At 46.4% G+C, this 21,414-nt stretch overlaps 1 protein-coding gene across 3 annotated transcripts in view; it reads left to right on the forward strand.

Annotated features, from left to right (window-relative positions):
- The first annotated feature begins 7,393 nt into the window (after positions 1–7,393).
- Positions 7,394–21,414, forward strand: part of LOC144179642 (ATP-binding cassette sub-family G member 1-like) — a 68,630-nt gene continuing 54,609 nt past the window's right edge. Inside the window, exon 1 of one of the 3 annotated variants that reach the window (XM_077708071.1) lies at positions 7,394–7,539. In XM_077708071.1, coding sequence (XP_077564197.1) covers positions 7,431–7,539 — 109 coding nt within the window. In that variant the 5' untranslated portion in view covers positions 7,394–7,430. Of the gene's footprint in view, positions 7,540–14,977; positions 15,159–15,180; positions 15,343–21,414 lie in introns of those variants that run through there. The other 2 variants (XM_077708073.1, XM_077708074.1) reach the window with 2 other exon arrangements.

A 21,414-nucleotide genomic window follows, 5' to 3' on the forward strand; every position in this document is an offset into this window, starting at 1 on the left:
TGGCCACCTCTCTTGACAGGTTGGCCACCTGTCCCGTTACGAAGAAGAAGAAAGGTGTCCCGTTACGACAGACTTTTCTGCAAGGCTCTTCTGCTCTCTCAGCCTCTTGTTGCACATCCACCCACTCTGCCAATATACCTCATGCCACAGCTCAATAACAGAGAGTAAATAAGACCCTCATTGCAATCCCCCAATTACTTCTTCCTCCTTGTTATTTTTTGAGCACCAAACTTGTTTGCTGGACGCGCTGTGCTCCATGGAACACAATTTTAGATGCTTATCAGGGAAGGAAAAGGTATCAACGCCGGCGCGCATTCACGTTTTTTTTTTAAGAGTATGAGCTAGTCTGTGCAAATATGGCACCACTGTAAACTTTTCTTGCTCCTCCCTTATCACCCGGTAGTCCGGGTCTCCACGTTCGTTTTCTTTTTGTAAGGCACGGGGGCACTGGGGCCAAGGGATGACGTGGGATAACTGGCGGACCCTGGACAAAACATGTGGGATATGAAACTACTCTCTTCCAAATCCACGCATGACTTCGTCAAAGAACACCTTAAAAAAAACAGGGCAATGGCCATTTCGACTAGTTGTGTGTACTTAGAAGCATTCCAGATATTGGAGGTAATCCTGTTTTAGAAGCATTGATGACTAGCCTACGAAGCCGTCCTCGTTTTTTGTTCGCGCTTTATTTCGGTGGTGTGACCGTTTCGGCCTTAAGTTGCCCGTCCGTGCCTCTTTCCTTCTGACCCCGTCCTCCGTGCGGTCTTCCTGCCTACCTCTAGGAGCACTCCACCCTTGGCTCTAACTTCCCCCTTCCAGCTCGGCAGCTTCCAAGGTGATTTTGGCCATTTAACAAGCGGAACACTTCCCGTTGCTCGTAATACGTGCCGCGGTCAACGGGGAGCATGCGACGGAAGGACGACGCTTTCGATTACCGCAAGAGAACAAAACGTGTTTACACTTCGCCCTGCTCAGATGATTGGAAAGCGAAGATGCCAAGATGCCATCTAGGACTGAATTACACATTGAATGACGCCTGCCCGATGGATAGCAATAATGTTATTGCCAATGTATTTGCACGCATATCGATGGCGGCGAAGTACCAACAGTCACAAGAAAAACCTTCTGTTTCTTATAGGTGATTCGACCTTCTTCTGAAATGATTATCCTAATGAAACCTAGAAGGATTGTAGATTTTTCCTATCAGAAAAGCGTGTGCTTTCCATTTAAAGAAGCATTTCTCATGGAGCCGCAACGAATTAAGAGCGGCTGCTTCTTTTTTCCAATTGAAATTTATTCAGGCAAGTACAAGAGTATGAAACACTTCTGCGGGCATATTCCATCGCCCTTGTTTTGCTTAATCACACCAACGTTGAGCCTAACGACGTCCAAGCAGCGTCCAATTCATCATCCGCCAGACTGCAGGTTAGACGTCGTTAGACCCAAGAGGCCTGGGAAATTAAAAGTACAGAGAAAGCGTTCACCCATACTCCTCTGCGGTAATGTCACCTACGCGTCGTAACAAATGGGGTCTTCATGAGCTTTTTCCTGCTAACGCCGCCAGACGCATCCCGACTGCGGAAGCCGGATTTTTCCGTGAATGGGCCAGCCATTTATTTCTCTCGCGTCGAAAAGTATATATCTGACTGCTGATGTGCTGGAGGGGGGAACGTTTTCTCTTAGCGCGAGTGCTAGGAGAAGGCGCAGCTTCTCCCGCGGCAATAGGAAGTTGGAAGATATGAAGAAAATAAGGCAGTTTTGTCAGATAATTTGATGCAGCTGGATAATGGGTTTGAGCAATAGGGGAGCGCAAGCACTGCACGTTGTTTTGGGATCGTGGTTAACCCGGTGCACGTAATTTTTTGTTACATTTTCTTTCTATCATTCTATCCGGTAAATTGATATTTTTGCTCGAAGGAGAGCCTAACTACATTTCTTACGCATTCCTTCGCGTTCCTGTAATAGTAACTTGGCGGGCAATCTCCTTCGATTATCCCCTCACTGTCAATTCAGATTCAGATTCAGTTTATTTCATGCACAAGTACATGAGGGGGCTGGATAAAAGCTGCAGTACTGCAGCTTGACAGAGCTTCAACCCCATGGTTACCTGGACAACAGTGCTTACAACGCAAATACAGCAGCAAATAATTTCATGTACGTAATTTGGTTGCGACTTGTTTAAGTCGTACATTCTCGATATAGAATGCGTAATATTGCAGTGCAATACACAAAGAAACCATAGTAATACAAAGAGAAAACGACACGACCGTATGCATATATAACAATAGAAAAACAGTACTCTATAAAGTACAGTACAGGGGCAATGCAAGTAACAAAAATGCAGTAAGGTGAACATCACCAAAGAAACACTGCTAACAAGTTCTTTGGGGTTAAATTTGCTATGTCGACACCATTTTTATATATAGTTTTGAGTAATCTCAGTGTTATGGAGCTGAGTATATTATGCTCAGCTCCATAACACTGTTATGCTAATATACACGCAATTATACACGTAATATACACGTAATATACACGTTATATACACGTAATGTACACTCAGTTATGCTAATATACAGGCCAATCGAGGGGCTCTGTTCTGGAAAACTTGGGGCCGAATGCTGAACACGATTGCAGCCGGGGCGATCGATTGCTTTTGTGTCGTCGTTGGCGTTCCGTACGGCCGCTGGGTGAAAAAAAAAGCTCCTGTCCCGTTAAACTTGCTCAATCCCGGCTGACTGTCACCCGTCACCGCATGAAAAATGAAAGTATACATAAGCACACCGAAATCGGAAGATATTGCAACGGCTCCTGTAGCCTAATAGGTAGGACACAACGCGTTGTACCAAAGTTGTGGGTTCTAATACACTAGGGGACGTATTCCCGATTTGGTTTCACAGCATGTCAAAATTCCTGTTTCTTCCACACAAAAAAACGGGAAGGGGTGAAACCTAATCAAAATTTCGAACAAAAGGTACACCACTTTTAATTTACCTGGTAATGTATGACATAACGCAGATACTAGAGTAATGGCAGCCTATCATTAGGTACCCTGCCATTGCCTCCCCCCCTTTATTCCCCCGAAACAACTGCCGGAGTAATTCCTTCCTCAAGAACATCTTTCAGGGCACATAATGCGAACGAAGAGTTTGTTTGTGCAGACACACGCACATCCGCGCATCAAAAAATTTGCTTGTCCAAACAGGAGCAAATGGATGCTGGTCGCTGTGGATTTGGAATGTGGATACGGTGACTGCTACACTTCATTGGTAGTGGGCTACAGAAGAAAATACGAATCACGCAGACGACTTGTACATCAGGGGTAAAATTTGCGTCCACTTCAGCCACAACGTCTTTTTTGTCGTAACGGAATTTTAAGGTCGCTAACCACTCCAAGTTATATTGTTCTGGGAGCATGGTACATGTGGTATCTTCTGTGCCCATAACACTACTCCAGTTCGATATCATAATTAGATGAATGTGGCAGTTGTCGTGAGAAAGGACAAAGTTGGATTAACCGGCACAAGTCCTTTTGGTTTGTTTTCTGGATAACCAAATGTATGTTTCAGACCAAGCTGAAACATTGCCTTATTTTCGGAGCACGCATGCGTTCAGTGACAATTTGTGTGCGCAGTAAATAACAGTGAAAATTCGCTAAAGAAACACGCGATTATAAGAACTTTGGACGACACGAGGTTATAAAATATATCGCACCTTTGTGCCATATCTAAAAAAAGCGCATTTTGAGATGCCCCAACGTCCAGCGTTGCGTAGCACCAATAATATAACATCATATTCGTAAAATTGTAGTGCCATTGCAGGCAGCGCAGCAATAGAATGACAGTTCAAAACATGTCATTGGTGTTAGGCGGGAAGTGCATACAGGGGGCTTCCCTAAGGCCTGCACAAACTTGGTACACGACCACCAGCTTCTACGCGTCAGTTTTCCGTGGCAGAGAAACTTGAGCCTTCAAGCTTCATATTCGGGAATAGCGCTATGGCACACAGATGCGGCGGTACTAGGGTAAATAGTGACTGCACTAGAAAGATCATACTCATAATAGAAACCAATGCCTTTGCCACCAGGAACACCAAGTGTAACAGATAAACATGACAACAACAACGCATGCGATAGCAGGCACCGCCTCAACCTCCAGTTGTTGTCAGACGCTGCGCATTCTAGCAACGAACGCTTAGAGTTCCCCTGCTTTCTTTACGAAAATGAAGTAGGTCTATCGCATTCTTCTTATCTTTCTACTCTGTATTGTATTTTCGCATGACACCTCACTTGCTCCATTATTACGTGGTGCTCACACTATTGCCTACTAATACAAAAAGTTAATTGAAGTATCAGTTTCCCAATAAAACTGGCGTTGCTACCTTTATCCGCAGCCTACGCAATTTTTTTCGCATCAGGTAGGTGTGCGCGTTTCCGGAACATTGGTCAGCTTCCGTTGTCGTGGGAACCACCAGCCTATGAAACTGCGCGTACCATTTCAGGTTACTGCACTTGTGTGTCTATTCAAAACACGCTCGCTCTGACTAAAACGTTTGATTGGTGAGAAGCAGCAGGCGATGAGTCAGAGAACAGAGGACGTTTTGCTGAAACATTTTGGGCAATTATCGCAACGCGGCCGGTTATAACTGGAAATTCGAAGCTGCCACAGAGGCATAACGCTCATTTTTGAGGGTATTGAGCCAATTCTGACGGAAGTAGCGTTTTTTATATATTTGTGCCATTCGGGAAAAAAAGGCATTCCCTTACGATATGTGAAGTATCCCGCAGTGTTATGTTTTGCTTGCCCGTTAAATAAACCTCCAACTGCTTATGGCATGCGAGGCATGCGATATTCCAATCACGCAAAGGTTACTCACCCAGATAAGTCAGCAGTTTGACAGGTTCGTAATTAAGCCAACCTGTAGGGTATAGATGGAAGCCGATATGTCTGAGGGTTCTCCGAATACCGCTGCCATGTGACAACATTTTCAGAGTAGGCGTTCACTGCGCATTGAAAAAAATATCGCTAACAACAGCCAATTCTGGCGATAAGTTTCCGTAAAGTCCTGGCGTCAGACTTCCAGCAGTATGATTGAAGCGACGGCGTTAAAAGTAGTGTTGCGGCTTTGCGGAACAACTGGATACACCAGTGCTATTTTTGGTAGATTCGATGTCACAGATAAATGCAGCGCAGTTTCAGCGTACCAGCTTTTGTAAACAGTAGTGATCCCGGTGCGTGCAGATTTCTCGGCTTTCGCAGCTTCGCTTTACCGGCCTTGCTTACGGCGAATAAGCTTTCTCAAGATATTGAGAAGGGGGACAGAAAGATTTCTTGGTGCAGTTATTCTTCTTGGTAAGTCATGCTCGTCGGATCTTTTATCCACTGCGTCCGTTATCCGATATGTTGCCTTCGCGCGAGCCTGTTGAGGCAAAGTGCGTCTGAGGTAAGTAACGTAACCTCCCAATGTGTCGCTGATTTTTTGCCTGGCGTTATGTTTTTCTGTGCCTAAACAGTGCGGCTGTTTCAGTTGTAAACCTTCCGGCAGAAGCTATACCCAACGCAACGTAGCCCCGCGTGGCCAGATTTATTCTTATATCAGGCCATGCAGTTTTGAACGCCGAGATTGAATAAGCTTGCAGGTGGCGCAGCCGTAATTTGAACGTTTTATTTTCATTAAACCTCGCACTTTCGTGATACGTAAGCACCTAGCCCTCATAAGGCCATTTTGTTTCGGTCAAAAATACACCGAAGTAATCCTTTGCCTTTAAGGGGTTGATATTGTGACGAGAAAGGGCAAAAGCAGGTAGTGGCGCGCACCTCCAGAGCGTAGCCCTACGAAGACGAAGAATTGGAGTCTGGCGCATAGCACTGGGCTCACGCTCGCACTCTCCGGCCACACAGTACATCATGGCCTCATCTACAATGGCTCGCTTCAGTTGTATTGCCGCGACGTAAAAATGTGCATTCATCTCCCCGTCGACGTTGATGTTGAACAGCCTTCTGCTTATACATACCGGACCTTCGCGCACTTTGTTTCTCCGGCAACACACTCCAAACGCTACGTATGACTGTTTCGCCAAATTTGGTGTGTCTTTCGTGTCTCTGCGTGTTTGTACACTTGTGTGCTTCTAGAAAACTTTTCAAATCCATTTTGCCACCATCTGGCCTAGCAAGCCGGGCAGCTAGGGTGGATGAGCTGGCGAGGTCATAAAATGGTTTTCTCTGTATTGGCAACCGCATGATCGCCACAAGCTTAATTCACAGTAAAAGAAACTAAGATTGGAATTTGTTTCCAGCCAAACGATGCCACAATTAAACTGTCAGTACAGTTAAATCGAAATGAAAAATGTTTTACGCATGTTACGCACATCGAAATTGACTGAAATTGAATCAGAGCCGTTGCTGTAGAATCTGAGGCATGCGATTGCCGCGTAGGATAAGGCGTAACCAGACAGACCTTAAAACGCAGCATATAACGACGATGAAACAGTTCGGGACTGCAGTTGCGGTTCCACGAAACGGATTTCCGAATAATTCTGGTACTGCTGTATCTATAGCGACATTACCTGGTTACCTTACTATGTCCTCGCTTATGCGGCTGGCATCGTGCCATAACACTTAGTACAGGCTTAATATGAAGGCGGACACGGCTGCATCCGTTGCTCATAAGCATCGTGCATCGGCAATAGCTATATCCTTCTCCAAGAAAGGTGCATCTGTCCTTGCATCCAACGTGGCATGTAACATGCAGCGTGCAGCCTTGGATGACGTATCACGTCATTATGCGCCCCTATCTTCCATCGATCCCAACTGCCAATTGAAAATGCCACCAGGACTCTTCAAGCGGGTAGAAGCAATTCTACATCGCATACGGTTGAACGTCTCATACACGCGCAACTTGCTCTTTAAGATGAAACAAGCTACGTCACCACTCTGCCCACGCTGTGATGTGCGAGAAACCCTGCAGCAAGTGCTCTGTGAATCTGCTCGATCGCAGTGACTTTGGGACTGCCACTTTCCGTGGACAAGCAGCTAAAGGACGTTTCGGGACCATGGACTTGTCCCAAACGTGATTTACGTGCTACATAAGCTCTGATAGAGTACCTGCAACACACAGGTCTAGACCAGTCACTGGGAATAACTCACCGTTTCCTTGCGCATCAAGTTCTTGAACACCATCGCCATCATGCTCATCACGTCATCAACTTACCTAGCACGTTAGGTATTTTAGCCCGGCTAACCTCACCAGACTTCATTAAAGATAGTTCTCTTTCTCACACACCCACACATTTATGGTAATTTGTGATACGGCGGCTCTGAATGTACCTGAGGCGTTTTGGTCTTTGCTTTTTGTTCTTGTTTTGTTCTTGTTTTATTGCTCTGCTCTGATAGAAAATTTGATGTTTTTGCTTCAGTTTTTTTTTTCAGTCCACGATGGATGACAAAGACGACACCGATGACCAGGACACAAAAGATCTTCACAGCGGGCACAATGAAAGCCTCGCTACAGAAGCTACGGCAAACAATCGGCACGAAGGATGCGGTGAGACAGAAATCCTCCTTAACACACCTTAGAAGACTATCTGGGGCATGACGGCCCTCTGCTTCACTAATGACGAAAGTGGTCCCGTATCTACTTGCTTCGATGCTAGCGAGATTGTAAATACACTCTCAAAAAAGCGGCCACTCCACACCAGCACGACTGCGGACGACGCAAAAAAAAAAAATCCCGGGCCATCTCCACTAACGTCAAACCTGGGGAGAGGCAAAGAATGCAGTGTATAAGTTTATCCTTGGCGCCTTGTCGTTTTTTTCCCATGGAGATGAAACCGCCGGGGGGATAGAGGTATACAGCTTTGTTGTAAGTTGTTGTCTTTGAAGCACGAAGCGTTCTAGCTCGAGGCATTGGAAAACGAGTGTCTCGGTGTGTTCTTTTAGTATGCGTTATGTTCTAGCGCGAGGCGTTGGAAAACGATTGTTCCGGCGTTCTAGCACCGTGACTACATAAAACGACGACGATGACATCAGACGCCGACAGCCCGAGCCCCTAACTTGCTTCGCCCCTGAAAGGTACAAAATTGATTGAAAACGCTTATCAGGCTCATTATTGTTCTTTTCTTTTTTGCGCTGATAATTGGTCCCAACACGAGTAACCACCTTAGCTTTACACTTTGAAATTGAGGTACTTAATAAACAACATGTCGTGGTTTAGATTTTAGCATCTTGTTTAGATGTTGTTCCCGAGCTAATAGAGAACTGTTTTAAAGCTTTTCTGTTAAGAAAGGAGGGCAAGAACTGTGTCAGTGCACCATCTTTGGCGCTTTCAGCCCAAGAGTTCAACTTTCTGAAAAGATAAGGGTTGCCTATGGCCATGCTTGATCTAAGCGAGTGCGAAGAATGCGGCGTTTCATTTTCACGGACTGCTTTATGTTTTTAGTGGCGAATCCCCTTAGGGGCAGGGGCTGTTGGCGTCTCCTGTCGCGTCGTCGTAATCGTCGTTTCATGTAGTCACGGTGCTAAAACACCGGGAAACTCGTTTACGCCTCGCGATAGAATGTAACGCGTACTAAAAAATTTACCAGGACACTCGTTTACGCCTCGCGCTGGAGCTCTTCCTAACGCGTACTAAAGAAACAAAGGGACACTCGTTTACGCCTCGCGCTGGAAAGCTTCGTGCTTCAAAGGCAAGCGACTTTTACAGCAAAGCTTTATGCCTGTACCCCCCACGGTTTCATCTCCGTTGGCAAAAACGCCAACGCGCCAGCCAAGAATATGCTTATACACTGCATGCTGGACCCCTCCCCAGGATTCCCGTTAGTGGAGATGGCCCGGTATTTTCTTTTGTTTTTTGTTTTTGGCGCTGTGTGTTCAGAACACGAAAAGCCAGGTCGATTAAGCACAAACGTTAATTAGATATATGTATGGCTGTCACGCGTCACCTATACGAAACGCATGCAATGTGGAAAAGCCAATGAAACGGAGACAGTCACTACAGTACGCTTGAGGGGTATGAACTTCGCCACTTTAAGGTGAACTCAGCTGATCACGCTGCTATGGGACTTTGTAATTTGTGACCACGGGCGTAAAAAGCATTGCCAATAAATACGAAAAGTTTCACCAATCGAAAAAACTGTTTCCAACGGCGTAGTTTGCTTGTTTTTTCTTTGTTTCCTGTGTTTCTTTTTGTTCTCGATTCATGTACATATATGCGTGTTGTTTTGTTCCCTTCAGGCATAAACCACGTTGAAGTCCAGCGTGTGTTGCGTCTTTTCCTTCTTCGTCCAGTGTTAAAGTTCACTAGCAGTCGGCGTTCATTAGTTAATTCGTAACCATGTGAACACGCAGATAAATAACAAGACACCCGTCACCTAATCGTCCCAGGCTCATTTTTGCGCTTGAGAGGCTAAGTTTTTCTGATGCCCTTAAACGTTACTCTTTTAACTAACCCTGCTGGCAGCGCTGCTAGGTATTTGGTACTGTAACTGAAGCGGCTACCATGGGCAATGACCGAGTGAATTAACTCAACTCCCCCCTAGCGATTGAAGCATTTCTATTTATTTCCAGAATACCGGTCTGGTGCGATAACCACTACGCTACCAGCGGGGCAACAGTAAGACGTAAAGTAGAAGAATTCAGGACCGCGCTGCAGAACCGATATTCCGCCCACAACGAGGAATCCGAGCTTACGACACAGGAAGCCAGCGACAACCTTACACGCATTATCACGGAGTGTGCAGTAGAAGTCGGGGGCACTATGGCTAGACAGGATACTGGCAAACTTTCACAGGAGACGAAAGATCTAATCAGGAAACGGCAAACCATGAGAATCTCTACCGCAGCTGACAGAATAGAACTAGCCGAGCTCTCGAAGTTAATCAATAAGCGTAAGACAGCTGACATACGGAAGTATAATATGGAGAGGATCGAATACGCTGTAAAGAACGGAGGTAGCCTGAAAGCAGTGAAGAGACGCCTAGCGTGGGGAAAAATCAGATGTATGCACTTAAGGATAAGCAAGGCAATGTCATCACAAATAGGGATAAAATAGTCACAGTGGCCGAGGCGTTCTATAGGGATCTGTACAGTGGCCGGGACATACAGGATAATGCCGAACGAGACAGTAGCTCAGAGTAGATAGACATCCCACCAGTAACGACCGAAGAAGTAAGGAAGGCTTTGAAAGAAATGAAAGGGGGCAGAGCACCTGGTGAGGATCAGATAACAGCAGACCTCTTGAAGGATGGCGGCGAAATTGTACTTGAAAAACTGGCAAACCTGTATACGCAATGCCTAATGACCGAAATGGTACCGGAATCCTGGAAGAACGCGAACATCATCCTAATCCATAAGAAAGGCGACATGAAGGACTTGAAAAATTACAGGCCGATCAGCTTACTGTCAGTCGCCTACAAGGTATTTACCAAGGTAATCGCTAACCGAATCTCTGCAACCTTAGATTTCAGTCAACCTAAAGAACAAGCAGGGTTCCGTCAAGGTTATTCAACAATGGAGCGTATTCACACGATCAATCAGGTGATAGTGAAGTGCGCTGAGTATACTGAACCCCTATATATAGCCTTCATAGATTATGACAAAGCATTTGACTCGGTCGAAACCAGTTATTCGGGCATTACGGAACCAGGGGGCAGATGACCATTATGTGAGAATACTAGAGGATATCTACAATGGGCCCACAGCTACCATCATCCTCCATAAGGAGAGCAGTAAAATACCTATAAGGAAGGGTGTCAGACAAGGAGACACAATCTCTCCAAGGTTATTCACAGCATGTTTACAAGAGGTATTCAGAACGGAAACGGAAAAAATGGTCCCGGAAAAAATGGTCCCGGAAAAAATGGTCCCGGAGAAAATGGTCCCGGAAAAAATGGTCCCGGAAAAAATGGTCCCAGTGACCATCTAGGAAAAAATGGTCCCATGCTCCAGTCGACGTGTTTCTTTTCAAATTAGTCAGATCTGAACTTTTTTGCGGCTTTGCTTTTGTGCGTTTGCGTTTTAGCTAAAGGGTTAAGAAAGAGATGGAATGCTTTAATATTCAGGGGCAGAAATTAACTCCTGTGAAGGCTAAAATCTGGATGGATGGGTGGGCGATGTACGTACAGATGGATGGATGTATAGATGAATGGTAGGGCTGAGTACCGATTAAAAATTTAGTGCGAGTAATTGGATTAAAACCGCCCAAACAACTGCGAGGCCTGGAACAGCCGGTTTAGAAGCTTAGTCGAACACAGCTATCTCAGTGTCTGGAAGGTCATTAAAGCTCTACGCTGCGAGGTTTCATCGGAATCGGTGTAAATTGAAATCGGGATTGACGCGCCTTGGTTTAGCCTTCGCTGAAAAGTCCGTGCACCGAAATGTGCGTGCACGTAAATATCCGTGCACCGACATGTCCGTGCACCGAAATGTCCGGCCACCGAAATATAAATGTGAATACAATTAAAATATGCAATCTTTAACTTCAAAGCATGGATAAACAAAGGAAAAAAGCATTCAAGAGAAACAAAGAGTGTAAGAAAAAGTTAAGAAAAAAAACATGTAAAAAATTGAAGGGGGTGCTTACAACTCTCCGAGAATGTGAATGCGAAATTTTCTGTTGATATGCCTTGAAATTTCATACGAATTTAACGGTCGCCCCCCTCTACTCCTGAATAGCCCCCTTGGCAGCCCCTAGCCCCTTCTTACGCTCCTTCCTTTCACTACACATCACCAGGATCCTGTTTTTCGTGTCGGTACCTTCACCTGTCGAGGTTGTGTGGAAGCGGTTTACCCTCCTCACAACGTGCGGGTTCAAAAAAGAGATGTGCTGAGATTTATACATGCTATATGTGGTTGAGACGTCATCAATGCGAAAAATCTGTGGATTAAGCTAGTGTAACGGCAAATTAGAAAATAAATATGGGAGAGGCCATGAAAACAACCCAACCTGAATTTCGGTAAAACAAACGTTCTTGGTGCGATTAACCGGATTTACTCGAACAAGACTACTTTTCCTGCCTTGGCTTCGGGACCAATTTTTCCGGGACCATTTTTTCCTACCTCGGATTTGGGACCATTTTTTCCGGGACCATTTCTTCCGGGACCATTTTTTCCAGGACCATTTTTTCCGGGACCATTTTTTCCTACACCCATTCAGAACGTTGGATTGGGAACACGTGGGAGTAAGGGTTAGTGGAGAATACCTCAGTAACCTCAGATTTGCTGATGACGTTGCCCTGCTAAGTAATTCGGGGGACGAATTGCAAAGCATGCTCTCCGCACTGGACGAGCAGAGTAGAACCGTGGGCCTGAAAATTAATATGCAGAAAACTAAACTAATGACCAATAACCTCGGGACAGCACAGCGGTTTGAGATAGGTGGCGAGGCAGTGGAAGTGGTAAGCGTATATATCTACTTAGGCCAAGTTGTGACCCCAGATCCCAACCATGAGGCAGAGATAATTAGAAGGATAAGAATGGGATGGGGTGCATATGGCAGGCATTCTCAGATAATGAATAGTAGCCTACTATTGTCGCTGAAGAAGAAAGTGTATGACAGCTGCATCCTACCGGCACTCACCTACGGGGCAGAAACCTGGAGGCTCACTAAGAGGGCTCAACTTAAATTGAGAACGACTCAGCGTGCAATGGAGCGGAAAGTGATAGGTGTAACATTAAGAGACAAGAAGAGAGCGGAGTGGGTCAGGGAACAAACACGTGTTAAGGACATATTAGTAGAGATTAAGAAAAAGAAATGGACGTGGGCAGGGCATGTAATGCGAAGGCAAGATAACCACTGGTCATTAAGGGTAACAGATTGGATCCCCAGAGAAGGCAACGTTGCAGGGGGCGGCAGAAGGTTAGGTGTGCAGATGAGATCAATAAGTTTGCGGGGATAAATTGGTCACAGTTGGCACAGGACCGAGGTAATTGGAGAATAATGGGAGAGGCCTTTGCCCTGCAGTGGGCGTAGATAGGCTGCTGCTGATGATGATGATGATTTAGCTCGCATCTTTTTAAGGCGTTGTTTTTTTTATAGCGTATCAACCCTTCCAACGTGCATTCCCAAGGATAAGGATGCTGGCATGGCGTATCCTCTGCGCTCAGTAATGTAGACATTTTTGAGCCAGCCATTGCATCATCTCTAAAAGATTGGAATGCAACAGCCGTGTTGCCTATGCATACGCTTTGCTGTAATATCCCTTCAGCTGTTTTATGGCTGGGCTGTAGAATCTATTCACCAACAGAGGGACCTGTTCTGTACGCCAACGAAAGCAACACGCCGCTGTTAAAGGTTAAAGTGGTCCTGCCTCTCCTGCGCTGGCGAGCAGGACGTTTCGAATATATCCACCAAGCATTCCTGCCCGGCTGGGCACTGTTCAGTCGGGCGCCTTCCTTCTTTACATTGTGTTATCGTCTAAAGATCACGGTCTTCTCACAACGTCTTCTCTCGCACGAACTGATTGAGAAATAAACAATAAACAAACCAGCACCTGTGTCGCGTCGTCCTTGCTCCCCAGGCCCAAACATTGCAAGACCAAAATTCGCCCCGTTTATTTAGCCAGAGAGCGAGACAGAAACATTTATTCAGAACTCCAAAAGATTAAGCTAAAACTATGGAATTGGGGGGGGGGGGGGGGCGTTCGTCCAGGACTCCTGTCACCTTCGCTCCTCTCTAGGCCCTAAGGGCCAGATCCCTCTTGATCCCTTGGCCGGATGTGGCCAGAGCTTCCTCCCACAGCTCAAACTTACAGCCACGTGTGGTGGTAACCCCATATAGCGCTGTAAAGGCTAGAGGGCCTCCCATATTTATCGCAGTTTTTTATTGGGTTTGTGGGTGCATCATCGCTAGCCGGGTGCTGCTAGGAAATGTATTTTTTTAATTAGTGTTCCGGCTTCTAAAGCCATGAGGCTTTTGTACGGGGTTCAGTACTTGGCTCGTAGCTCTTTCTTTCAGTAGCTCTTCAAAACCGGCGGGAAGGGTTGAAGACAGTCAGAATCCCCTGCTGCGCGTTTGGTGAGATCGCACGCCGCTAGGACCGCCCGTTCGTTACCCTTCAGTCCCTGTTGGGCTTGTGCCCAGGTGATTCAGTGGGCTTGACTGGCGTGCGTGGACTCGACTTGTTTAAGCCGCTTGTGGATGCGCCCATTGATGTGTTTGGATAGCCAACGAAATGCTACCGTCTTCCAAATAATGCGTAAGACGCACGAGAAAGCGCCTACAAAGTAGAGATATGCGCCATCAGTAAAGCAAAAAGAGAACGTCGCAGTCACCTTGATTATCCCGGGAGAGACAACGCACGTAGCAGCTGCTCCGTGTTAGAGGTCAGAGATTAAAGTAATCATCGCGGCCCCTGTACGGACAAACACAAGGAGCGCGGAGGGGCGGGAGTTGGGCAGGCGAGCATTGCTGATTGGTGCAAAAGTAGGATGACGGGGGGGGGGGGGGGGGGAAGTACATTCGCTCCACCCGGATCACTATTTTGTGCAAACCACCGCTAGTGGCAACGTCCAAGGACACATTCGTCGTTTCGGCCAATTAAAGAAAAATGCGCCCCAGTGATATATCTTTCAGCCTGAGCGTACAGCATAAACCGTGAACCTTTACGAAGTTCGCGTATGGCATCAACAAGATGGACGGCGCTCGTGCTTCTGGATTGCACTCCATTAGCGCGCTTCCGCCGCTCTGACAGTGCCGCCCTTCAGGCGTGCGCTTTAAGTGTGCCGTTACAGCTGACCGTAAAAGTGGCTGCTTCCGCGCAGATAGCAACGCGACGGTCTGTGTCAACGCGCTCTCGCGAGTGCTTGCTCGCCCATACGGAGCGCAGCTGCGCGTCACAGCTGCCTTCGTTTGCCTTCGAAGCTCTCCGCCAAGGCTAGGAAGAGGGAAGCGCGAACCCCCGCCGCCGGCCTTCGCACTCTCCCGGGCCGTAGCCAAACACACAATGGAGCCAATGATATCAGAGAGCGGACAGAAGCAGAGAAGAAAGAAAGAAAGCAGCGTGCACGTTGTCGTCATGCCAGCTCCCGCTCGCTCGGTTGGGAAAGCAGTTTGATGCCTCTCGCAGCGCGGCTGTGGGAGACTACCGACTGTCAGAGTTTAAAATTTAGCGCCATTTGGAAGCCGTGCGCTTGTTGAGGGCCGGAGAAGCCTGCGGATGCGTGCCGGTGGGTGAGGTTGACTACCGTGTTGAAGTGTTTAGGGCAGATGAACGTAGCTCTTGCGCTCTTGTTTTCCCCGATGCCGATGCCCTGTTGTGTTGTCGCTGTTGTATTTCCTTACTGCGTTTGTTCGCGGAATGATTCAGCGCTCGCTCAGTGGAGACTTTCGTACAGTAAGCTGTCTTCTGAGGTGAGCAGCATGCCTTTTTTACTGACGTGCGAAAAATGACGTAGGATTTGCAGCACCAGGATGCAGTAACGAATGCATAGTTACCCCGTTTAACTCGCCAATTTAGAGAGAGATCTACTTGGCTCCTTAGCGGAACTAGGGGCAAACTGGTGAAGCATCCCCACCTTCACGAAGGCGCGTATTGCGCAGCCGTATTTGTAGTCACAGAAACTGCGCACATACGCAGGGGGTACTATTCTATTTACGTTCATAAAAGTTTATACTTTTGCTAGGATTTTCATTTGAAATACACGGGGTTTTTACGCTTTTATTTTTTGTGCGGCTGTGATGAAACGAATTCCAAAAGCCGCTATTCTACTCATCTTTTTTGTTTTATAATGCAATGCAATTCGCTCCATACCCAATTTCAAACGTTTCCGAGTTTTACTCCTGCAGAAATAGGTAGATATGAGTATGCAATCAACTGCTGCGCAGCAGTACAACAAATATATTTTTTACCACAGAACGTTACTCCTGAAACGTTGCTCCTGGTTACGTTTCTTCTGGCAGCTTCTGTCCTGATTTTATTTACCTTTTAGCTCCTCCTCTGGCGTTTGCGTGTTGGTACTGCTGCGAAGTCCACCGCTTTGTATTCAAGGGGCATTGAAGACTTTAGATAACATGTTTTAATTCGGAGACTGCCATAAAAGAATTCTGCCCCATTAAGTATGATGTAGTTACAGTGGAAGCCAGTTTTTTATTTGCCTGTTTCGTCGTGGTTTCAAACAATATATTACAGATTTTGTTTTTGTTTTTTGTTTTTTTTTTACGAGACGCTCAATATTCCATTTGTTGAGCTCCGTGAAACAACATTAAACCTTTGTGAAGAGGTGTTTTGCATTCAAAATATCGAGAAATCACAAACTGCTTTCATGAATACGGAAATTATAAGAAATGGCAATTCGTGTCGATTTGCCTTTAGAACACTGTTGCGAGCGTACAAAAAAGGCAATGTTTTAGTAATCTTTAGTGTTTATCGCTTTGTGTTTTATAACACAAAATGACGGTGACATTTTTAACTTGTAGCATTCAAGAGGCCGCTTCGTGCTTTAATTTAAGTGGCATTGTTTTGTTATTTTACGCTCACGCATAAAAACCTGAGCTAACAAGGCTTCAGGACTGAGGTTAAACGTTTAAGGAGTCATAATCGAAGCAATAGTGTGCTACACAGTGTAAAATTAATTTGCGGAAGCGAGAAGTGCACGGATGGCGGACAAAGTAATATTCGTCGCTTTTGTTCCGCTCGAACTACTTTAAGCCAATGGGGCATATGTCGGGTTTTGAGCCCGATGCCTCCATTCAGTGAACTAAACTCACAGTTACTGCTCACAGAAAGAAGCAAACATGCAGGATTCAAAATTTTCACGCGTATTTTATAGTAGCGTCAAAACTACAAAAGCCTTTTTAAGAAATAGTGGTAAGCAAAAACGCAGTGTACCTGCCACCGAGCTCAGGAGATTTACATGAAACATAGCTGTATATTCGCACCTGTCAAAACCGTCTAGCGAGCGATTACAAGTGTGCAATTTGCACTTCAAACTGTTGCTCAGGCTTTTTGCCTTATTCAGTTACTGCAGAGGCATTTACATTCACTCTGTGACCTTAGGAAGCATTTTTTGTGGTTTATATTTGCGTGGTTCTGATAACTGCGTCGTGACCAGTATGTTGGGTTTTTGTATTGGTTTGCTGGTTGTTTGCCACAGTACTAACTGTACCTGCCCTGTGGTGTGTTTTTGCTTAGTACTGCATGATTTGTACTGTTCAACTTCCTCCATTTTCATTCATTCATGTATTAATTTTTTCATTAGCAATTTGTTAAAATCACCTCCGAAAGATGATACCAAGCTCGGCAATAAAAGAATGCCCATTCTTTTAAGCACCAGAACATGTCGCGCAGACTTCACCTTCCTGCTTACGACCGTTTCACATTCGGCATGCCAGAAGACAAGTCGTTTTAATCTTATTTTTAATTACATAAAATGATATGAGCAAACAAACACACGGTGCTACACTAAGGGAACTGTCCGTCCTTCGATCTTTAGTTCCTGAGCTCAATGTGTTTACAAGGCATACGCGAAAGTTTACAGGGTATACGCAAGCCTTACCGCATCTATTACCTATTGTAATAAGCCTATTTGCCCACGTATGAGCCGTGCAACTCTCAATTCTTCGTGCGCTGCGGCAAACCCCACTTAAAATGCAGACACGTGTCAGCTTAAGGACATTTCCGGCTCCCCCAACCGCGCGATTCCCTCGCCGGCGTCATTAACCGCTGCTGAAAAACCTCTTAAGCCGTTGAGTCCTTGATTATCTCCAAAAGGTCGTATGATACTATTGCCTTGGTGCACGACCTTCAGGCGGCTAAAAGCGACGTCTCTCGCGACTGCCAGTGTCGCCCGTTCATCCGTGGCCGTATGAAGGTTGCGCCAATATGATCATGCAATCAGTGGCGTAAGAGGTGTTGCAACAATGCGGGTGGTAGGCATCCCGCAGGTTCCTCTAGAAAGGTCGTAATGGAATAAAAACAGAATGAATGGTCGTGATTGAGCTGCTCTCAGTAATCGTTTATATTGTGGGCAGCTCCGTCTATTTCCGCTTTAGTATGGCACCGGTACAATGGTGATATGTACGTGCACGGGGGCGCCAGTGTAACCTTGGTTTCAGTTTCCGGAATGCCGGAGAAAAGAGAGAAAGTGAAACGATGCGCCACCTTTGAGGACTGCGAAGCTGGTCATAACCGAGTTTAAGAGTCTCCACTTCCGCCAGAGAGGATTCTGGAAGTCATGGTAGATAATGTGATCAGTAGACACCGGAACCTTAGGCATGAAACGTAAAGGTTTTAGGCGGCTATAATAGGCACTGAAAGGTGTCATTTAGGCATATGTAGCGCTAATAAATCTAGTTCAGGCATATATAGGCCCAATTCCTGTTTACTTACGCAGATTATTTTGACAAAACGTTGACTATTAAAAGAAATAGCGAGAACGTTTGTGCTACTGGACATTATTTTATTCTATTTTTCAAAATGTGTCATACAGGAGGGGATATTTTAACAGATTTACACGAAATTTTGGTGATTCGGCACTAAAAGAAGAGCTGAAAAGCCCTGACAAACCAGCCGTTAAAGTGTATTACGGCATGAAGTTGTGCCTCCTTTCATCATTTGATTGATTGTAGGGTTTAACGCGCCTACGCAACGCAGGCGATGAGACGCGCCGTAATGGCGGCCTCTGGATTTATTTCGACCACCTGGGGATCTTTAACGCGCGCCGATATCTCGTACACACGGGCATTTTTGCTTTTCGCCTCCATCAGAAAAGCGGCCGCCGCGGCCGGGTATCGAACTTTCATCATTTCACTCGTTCTTTGTGTGAAAGAAAAAGAACACTCAACGTCCACTGAAGTTGGCAGAAATACTTGTACTTTGGAACGCTCCATGACCTAAATCCATTTGCAATATCAATGTTTTCTTCTGAGGGCCTTGGGGGTTCTTTGGCGCAGATTATCCGGGAACGTAATGTGATACATCCGAGACAGATTTAAGATACGGAACGGCTCCGGACCTCTCCTGTGCCTTCAAACTGAGCTCAGCATTCTCAAATAGAGTGGTACTTGAGTTTTCCGCTACTGGAAGTTTTCTGCTCAGAATGTGAAATAAGCCCACGAATTTTCCAAGTTACGCTCAAGTGTAGCGTGGTTTAGAATAGTGTTTCCAGGGGTAACAACAGGCTCTCGTGGAAGCGGCACAATCGGTAACAGCCCCTTGACGACAACACCTATGAATGGCAAGGATATAATCCCACAACACCGACGAATCCCATGAATAGCGCAGTAAAGTGCAATAATTTCGGATACAAAAATTAGCAGTGGCTTAGCTCGGCTATGCCGGGATATACATAGCGTCAGCTATGGTTCAGCTGGTTATTCTTAGCTTTCCTGGTTGTCTGGGATTAGTTTGATTATCATGCTTACTGCTGCTTCAATGACACACACACACGGTATACACACTATATTTATCAGGCGGCTCCGGCGCAGCGTCACCAATCGCCCCAGAGGTAAGCTGGTTCCACAGGCGCGCGCCGGTGTTGCTGCGACGCACGAGCCATCGGTTCCACACCCGGCCACCCTCGCATGATCATGAAGTGGGCCGCCACGTGCAGAACGGAGGTCGGCGAAGACGCTGGGCGCGTGGGGTGTGTGAGAGACGCCGGGCAGCGCGCAACGTTCTGTGCGCCGTGTGGCGTCACTGCTCCTTGCGCACGCGCAGCACGGCCCTGCAGGAGACGCGCGAAACTGCTCAACCTCAACCAGTGTAGCTCACGCTACAAAACATGAGTCGTCCTGTCCTGAAGATTGGATGCCCAGCAAAGCTGCTGGGGATAACACCACTCGGCAGCTCTGCTTTTTGTAGCAATTAAGAACTTTACACAGCACGTCAGATTGTTTTCAACTAACCCTTAGAGCTATATTGTAAACGACCTTGAAATTTACGCAGCACGGCAGATGAAGGTGGTTGCGACCACACTTAACGAAGTGGTGACATGCTGGTTTTATAACCTCTTTCTTTCGTTCCTCCTTCGTGCCATACGTCCTGCGTCTTGAAGGCTAGCGTTGTCCCGGTGATCGGCTGCTGGTTGTGCACGCGTTTTTGGCGTCACCTCGAAATTTTCGGGAGTCCAGTGTTCTCGTGGTTTTCGTTTGTCGGTATCTTTTACCTTGAGCGGCACATGCGCAGTTGTGTTGCGTTCATTCTCTTCTCTCCTTGTTTTATATGGTGCAATTGACATGAAATGTCGGTAAAAGCTTTCCTCATTGATATCGGGACACAGCGCGACAGAATTACATGGAATGAAAATGGCAGCATCTCCAATCCGTGGGTGATGGCGAGGGTGCGGAGTTCGGGGACTCGAAATGACATCGAAGTTGCGCCCCTAGTGACATCCTATTTGCGCCCCGACCGTCATCCGATTTGAGCCGTGAGTTGCACCTTGATTATTCCCTAAATGAAACTGCAACTCACGGCTCAAATCGAATTTCGCTTGATCTTCGCTTAATGGTGGTGTGCGTGCGGATAGATGCGGACGGACATGGGGAGGTCCTAAGGCACTCCGCACCGTTACAGTCGAGGGAGTAAGCCGTTTCACTCTCGGGTACCAACTCACAGCCGTAGCCCAATAGGTAAGGCGACCTACACAAACTCTATCTGGTCTACGAGACGCAGGCTCGAATCCTGCCGGTGCGTGTGTTTTTTTTTTTTTGCGATTGTAAATGCTATGCGCACGGACGCGGACGGTCATTGTGCGGTCCTAAGGTACTCCGCACATAAAAGTTCATGCTGACAGCCGCCGGCGATGTTGGCTGCGGTGTCGATGCGCTCGGATCTCTGGCGGCCCAGTTTACTTGTTCGGGTAACCTCACGACAAGATGGCGGCGGTTCGAGCACGCGTTTCCACACCTCAGTGTGTTTGTCACAGCCGTGAATTCTCCTCGCAAAGAACTTGATAGAAACGCGGAGTGGCGGGCTTCTAAAGGGAGAAGAGGTTTAGCAGCACATGGACGCGAAAAGAACAAAAACGGAGTTTGCAGCCCAAAAAAGGCATTTTTAGGCACTGAAAACCCGTATGGGCACTAAACTAAGAAGCACTTGTAGGCACAATAAAGCGTTGCTCAAAGTGTTTTGTTTCCCTTAGTCCATGCTTATACGTCAAATAGGCTTCATACGGACTCAAGGAAAAAATAGGCGTTTTGCCTGAAGTCCCGGTCTCTAGTGATCAGCAGCTTCTATTGATGAGTTAAGAAGTGCACTAGGCGCCTTTATTGCAGAAATGGTGTGCTGGCTGGTCTAAGTTAAAACAAAAATTTTTTTGTGTTGGATAGTGAATGGGTATACCTGTCTCGTGTTCTTTTTTTGTTTGTTTTTTGCTGACAGCAGAAAGCTAAGATCGTTCACCCAGTACTCGATGGATCCTTTTTTTTCGAAGACTAAGTGGAGGTGGGTTAATTTCATTTCGTGATGTAAAATTCACCGCATCG

The sequence above is a fragment of the Haemaphysalis longicornis genome, unplaced genomic scaffold (genome assembly GCF_048455015.1).
Source record: "Haemaphysalis longicornis isolate Haplotype H1 unplaced genomic scaffold, Haemaphysalis longicornis Haplotype H1 scaffold_4, whole genome shotgun sequence".
Taxonomy (NCBI): domain Eukaryota; kingdom Metazoa; phylum Arthropoda; class Arachnida; order Ixodida; family Ixodidae; genus Haemaphysalis; species Haemaphysalis longicornis.